Below are 6009 nucleotides of genomic sequence, written 5' to 3' on the forward strand. Positions count from 1 at the left end.
ATGTTCTTCCCAGCGTGAGCGTCAGCGGCAGAGCTGGAGGCCGACTCTCCCGGAGCGCGAGACTTCGCTTTGGAGGGGTGCACGTGTTCGTGCCCTAAAGCTGATGCGACTTGCTGCGAGATCGTCTCTAGGAGGCTGGCCTGCAGTGACCTGCCGTCTCCTCGGTCCCTCTCCCGTTTCCAGAGCTGTGGTCAGCATCCCGGAGCCTCCCGATCTTATGACTCATGGTCATGGGAGTGGATATGTAGTCAACAAGGCGACCACGGGGTGGGGAATGGGGGAGTGTCTGACCGGACAACTTTGATCTAGGGTTGCCCGCCTCTCTCCCAGTCGCACTCCTGACGTCTTTACGTCGGCCATCCAAACACTTGTACAGTTCCCTGAAACACCTAACGGGAGAGGAGGGAGATAAAATGTCCCTCTTCCCGGGTTGTGGTTTGATTTCCTTAGGGTACAGCACCATGGCTGGGGGTGTGGGCGGGAGAGAACTTGAGCTCCGAGGAAAGTCAAGGTGGACCCTAAAGCCCTCTAGGAGAAGGTAAGGGATTGATTAAGCAAACCAAGGCATTACAATTACATGGCCTCTTAGGCTAATCTGATAGTAAGCAGTATTTGATATGGATATTCGCCAAGCAAATGGTAATGCACATGTACGTATATTGTTTATATATAATTGGTCTATAGACAACATTACAGAGCTAGCTGCCTTTTGTTGACTATGTAACAAGTCTCAAAGGGAACTAAAGTTTCGGGCCTCTTTTCAGTCTCTGAGGGGACCCTGAGATCTAGTGAGATAAGTGCATTAGGAACAGGTGCCTTTCAAACTGTGAGAGTCTAATGCAAATGTTGCTTTCGGTGCCCCAGATTCCATTACTTCCAAAGGGGGAGGGGGTGAGTCTGCCTGTTGTCTGTCTCTGCTGTGAATGCTGCTTTTTCCAGAGATCTTGACCAAGCTGGATAGTGCATTAAAGTTGAGGACCCCAAATCAGGAATAAAGATGAGAGTTAAAGCAGTTGGAGAAGAGGAGGAAACTTCCTGCTGTGTGCTAGACACAGCTTCTTATATAACTTCTTTTTCTCGTCTGCAAAATGAAATCACATATTGAAGAACTGTCGAGAAAAGAAGTGATGAGCCGGGTTTCATACTTTTGTCCGCCGGATTCCAAAAACCTTTGGTTCTTTTTCCACTGGGTCACGTCTAGGAGAAACAAATCTTAGTGCATTCTCCTAGTCAAGTGGAGGAAAATTGGTACCTGAGACGCCCCCTGGTGGTCCAAGTGTTTTCTTGCGCAGCCAACCCTCTCCCGGGCTCCTTTAATACCTAAAATCCCATCCGCTTCGCGGCGCGTGAATCTCGGATCGCGATTGGCCGGGTGGGGACTGGAGGCGGGACGCGGGGGGGGCGGTGCTGATTGGCTGGAGGAGGCCCGCCGGGGGAAACTTCCGGGAATGTTCGCACTCCAGCGTTCCATTGGTCCGCATCCGGCGGCGGCGGGGCCTTTGGCTCCCCCTGCGGGCGGCTCAGTGGGGTGCAGTGTACGGCGGGCAGGCTGGGTGGGTAGTGGGCTGCGGGTCGGGGAGAGGATGCACCGAGTCCCCGGTTGTCCAGATGAGGGTTCGGGAGGGTTTGGCGAGTGAGATTCCATTCCTTGGCTCCGCACCAGGTTTCCTGCCCCCGTGTGCGTCGGCTTCTCTACTTCGGGGCTTGATGCTGAAAGAGCATCCCGGGAGGGGGCTTCCAGCCCAGAAGCAGTCTATCCAGAGACACCCCCGAATTCTGATCTTGAAGTTGGAAGCCCCTGGGGAAGTTCGTTTCTACCCTTTTAGAAGAGTTAGAGGGTTTGAGGCTGCCTGACCCCAGCCTAGTGTGATAGGTAGGCCTTGCGAAGTGGACATGGGGGCGAAGGCTCCAAGCGTTGAACCTTCGTCCCCTTTTCCCCCTTCTAGTGGGGTGCTGAGGCTCGGGCAGCATGACGACGGAGACCTTCGTGAAGGATATCAAGCCCGGGCTCAAGAACCTGAACCTCATCTTCATTGTGCTGGAGACAGGTGGTTCTGCTGGCGCGGTGGGCCCCCTGCGCGCATTCTCGGGGTTGGGGGCCAGGAGGGGGGGAACATCACCTCTGTTCTTAACTTGCACCCGGCACAGCAGGGCGCACCACAGGACTGCTCACGCCCAGTCTCCTCGCCCCCACCCGGAGAGTTGCAGTGTAGGGTAGGTGGATGGAACGCTTGTCAGATCCAAGCCTCCAGTGCCTCTTGGGCCTCTTCCCACACGTGTGGGCCCTCTCCATGGTGCTGGCCCCTCCCTCACCTGCCCCAGGGATTTGACTTTGCCCTGTTTGTACACCTTTTTCCTCACTCCACCAATATCTAGACCTCATCCCTCTGATCACCACCACCCCCATTTATTTGACCATCCACCCCCTAACCCCATTGTTCTGTTCCCTCCAGGCCGAGTGACCAAGACAAAGGACGGGCACGAGGTTCGGACCTGCAAAGTGGCAGACAAAACTGGCAGCATCAATATCTCCGTCTGGGACGACGTGGGCAACCTGATCCAGCCTGGGGATATTATCCGGCTCACCAAAGGGTAAGCCATCAGGTGACTTCTGGCTATTCAAGGGCAGTAACGGGGTGGGGGGGTGGGGGGATTAACAGTCCCTGTAACTCGAATCCTGCTTTTTGTGACCCCACAGGTACGCTTCAGTGTTCAAAGGTTGTCTGACATTGTACACTGGCCGTGGGGGTGATCTTCAAAAGATTGGAGAGTAAGTGCTGTCTTGGAGCTGGGGATGTAGAAGCACCAGGCCAAGGAGAGAAGTTTGAGGTTTGCAAGGAGACAGCATAAGGGTGTGCATTCCCTGTCCTGTACCTGGACCTTTCTGAGGTTTCCAGAGTAGCCCAGAGGTTGGGCCTGAGGCTTTGCCACTTTCTCCCCTTGCAGATTCTGTATGGTTTATTCTGAGGTTCCTAACTTCAGTGAGCCAAATCCAGAATACAGTGCCCAGCAGGCACCCAACAAGACGGTGAGTCCCATGGCTGTGATGTGTGGAAGGAGGGCAGGTCAGGCCAAGAAGCATGGTAGGGAGTAAGGTCTGAATGTGTCATTTGTGCCTTCAGGTGCAGAACGATAGCAGCCCTACGGCTCCCCAGCCTACCACCGGACCCCCCGCCACTTCTCCAGGTAAACCTGTTCCTTCCATCCACTGGCCCTCCTAGTTCTAATCTCCCCAGCCTGGAAAGATGCATTGCCCTCATCCCTTTTCCAGATCTCTCTTCTCTCAATATCCTCTTGCACCCAATTCTCCCAGTTCTTTTGCAAGTCCCTGGGGTGAAAAGATTTGGGGCCATGTTTCTATCACTGATAGAGCTCCCTTTTGCCACTGCCACTCAAAGGCAAAAATGAGAGCAGTTTCTCCACAAAGACTGCCCTCTTTCATTCTAGCTTGTTCCTCTCTGCTTCTTCTCTGGCAGAACCTTGCCTTTGTTCCCCTTGCCTATTTTGATTCATTATCAGTTCTGATACACTGTTACTTACAGAACTCAGCATGGAGTCCACACTGCACAACTTTAAGCACTAAATAGTTCCCCTTTAGGGTTGCCACTTTCTTGAAAACTAAAGGCCCTGCTTCTAGGCCTTGGCCCTCAGGATTATGGTTCTTCCAACTCAGAAGCCCCTGCTTTTGGTCTCTTGAGGAATTTGGCTTACTGCAGATCATCAGCTTTTGATTAGAATCACTCACCAACATCATTTCCTTCGTCTCCTGGCTTCTCCTTAGGAACCTGGTTTTTATTGCTCTTTTCTCCTTCTGGGTCATCTCGCAGCTGACCCTACCACTCCTGGGTGTTTGTCTCTCTCTTGCCTCTGATCCATGCCTTATGTTTCTCCCTGTGACACTAGGCTTCAGGCTTCCTCTACCCTTCCTCAGTCTGTGTCTGCATCCCCAGTTACCATGGTTTCCAAAACTGTCTGTGTCAGAACCACTCAGGGTCACGGTGTTTTTTAGGAACACCGTGAAATAACAACATTTAATTCCACCACAAAAGAGTAGCATCCATGTTTTCAACTGAAAATATGACTATTACGTATTCTCAGGTCTCCATAACTCCATAATTTATAAAATTATTTTAAATAAGGTACACTTAAGCTTGTTTGTCCCTAATATTCATTTGCCAGATGTTTATTCACTTTGTCATCTGCTAACAGGTACAGAAGGTTTTAAAAAAAACATGTGTGGCATAAAAATGATGACTTCCTACATACTCCTCATTTTTTCTGTGAATTAAGGAAGGGGCTTTATTCTTCCATTTTTGGCTGCAGATATCTTAGTCTGATGGAGCAGAAGGATTCAGCAGGGATATGGGTAGGGTTCATGACTCCCTATGTATGTGAGAGGCAGGCCTCTGCCTTCATTTAACAAGCATTTATAGATGAGGAATGCCGAGGAAAAAACATAGCACTTGCCTTGAGGAGCTTGCAGTCCATGAAAGGAATAGTCCCACAGACAACAGTTGTAACACACTGTGGTAAGTGTGGTGATAATGATTTGCACAGCTAAGGTAGTTCAAGGAAACCATCGAACACTGAAAATACACAAAAATGTTGTCTGTTATTTTGGGGGTGTGAGAGTATGTATAATAGTTTTTGTACTTATTCTTATTTCTGTTTTCCCAAGTGAACATGTATCATTGTGATACACACCACCACACTTTTTTCTTTCTTTCTTTTTTTTAAGATCCTTCTTACATTTTAAGATAGAAACTTCAGGCCCTTCCTTTCCCAATGCTTCTCCAGTCTTACAGTCACTTTTGGTCAAGGGTTCTTTTGTCGGTGGTCCTTGAGCCTAGAACTAAACAGCTATTTCTAGATCTGACTCCTAATGATACAGAGATGGATAAAAGAGAAAAAAAATAGATCGGGAATTCCCCACAGTCCAGTGGTCAGGACTCCGCGCTTTCACGGCTGAGGGCCCAGGTTCAATCTCTGGTTTGGGGAACTAAGATTCCACAAGCTGTGTGGTGCAGCCAAAAAAAAAAAACACAATTAAAAATAAAAAAGGAAGAAAAAATATCATACGACAGTTCATGCAGCAACTGCCAAAATGATGATTGCATCTTTTTGGGGCCCCATTCCTACAACTCACATCCTTTGCACTTGGTCCCACGGCATCAGTGTGCAGCTGTGCTCGGTGGAGACTGTGCTGCCTGCTGGGGCTGGAGGCAGGCCTTGGGGATGGATGCCTGCCTACCTTAGTTCTCTAATTCCAGTTTTTCTTCCCCTTCTCCCACAACTAGCCTCTGAGAGCCAGAACGGGAATGGACTGAGCACCCCACCAGGTCCTGGTGGTGGCCCACACCCCCCTCACACTCCCCCCCACCCCCCCACCCCCCGAATTACCCGAAGCCAGCCCAACCACACGCCTGCCGGCCCTCCTGGCCCCTCCAGCAGCCCTGTCAGTAATGGCAAAGAAACCCGGAGGAGCAGCAAGAGATAGCAAGACATTCTTCCTCCCTGCCACCAGCCACAACCCAGGTGTCTGCTAGAGAACACAGCTTTCTACTGGGCTGCTGGCTTTTGGGGGCAGGGGGTGTGTAGGAGTATTTTAGCCACTAAACTTCACTGGAGGGGTGGTGAGCAGTGGCCTTATCTGCCCTCAGCCCATAGTCCCCTCCTTGTCAGCTGAAGCGGCCTGTCCCCTGGGAGTCCGGGCGCTCTGCCTCCCCGCCTTGCTCTTTAGAAATGACGGTTACAGTCTGATCCTTGGGTCTGTGATGTGGAAGTTTAATTGAATCCCTCCTTCCTAATAAATGCTACCACTCTGTACTGGACTCCTTTGCTCTTTGTGGGAAAATGAAGAGGTCGGCAGCTGGGCATTTGGGAGAGTGGGGTGTCCCTAGGAGGTGGAGGGGAGATAGGTTACAGGCAAGGCCCGGGCAAAGGAGGCCTGCCCCTTTAAGGTAGTGCCCCTCCCCTGCCCCCTCCCTGCTGGTGACCCTTGTCCGCCTG

The 6009-nt window shown here is 51.2% G+C and overlaps 1 protein-coding gene across 5 annotated transcripts; it reads left to right on the plus strand.

The window, feature by feature from the left end:
• The first annotated feature begins 2 nt into the window (after positions 1–2).
• On the plus strand, positions 3–5825 carry NABP2 (nucleic acid binding protein 2). 5 transcript variants are annotated; one of them, XM_060024979.1, is made up of 7 exons: positions 3–190; positions 1947–2048; positions 2454–2592; positions 2699–2770; positions 2947–3028; positions 3123–3186; positions 5298–5825. In XM_060024979.1, exons 2-7 carry the CDS (start codon positions 1970–1972, stop codon positions 5495–5497), a joined length of 636 nt encoding a protein of 211 aa, XP_059880962.1. In that variant the 5' UTR covers positions 3–190; positions 1947–1969; the 3' UTR covers positions 5498–5825. The 5 variants fall into 5 exon arrangements, with proteins under 5 accessions (XP_059880962.1, XP_059880964.1, XP_059880963.1 ...); XM_060024981.1 differs by lacking the exon at positions 3–190 and adding an exon at positions 516–538; XM_060024980.1 differs by lacking the exon at positions 3–190 and adding an exon at positions 1512–1553.
• The last annotated feature ends 184 nt before the right edge of the window (positions 5826–6009 follow it).

Source organism: Delphinus delphis, chromosome 11 (assembly GCF_949987515.2).
Source record: "Delphinus delphis chromosome 11, mDelDel1.2, whole genome shotgun sequence".
Classification (NCBI taxonomy): Eukaryota; Metazoa; Chordata; class Mammalia; order Artiodactyla; family Delphinidae; genus Delphinus; species Delphinus delphis.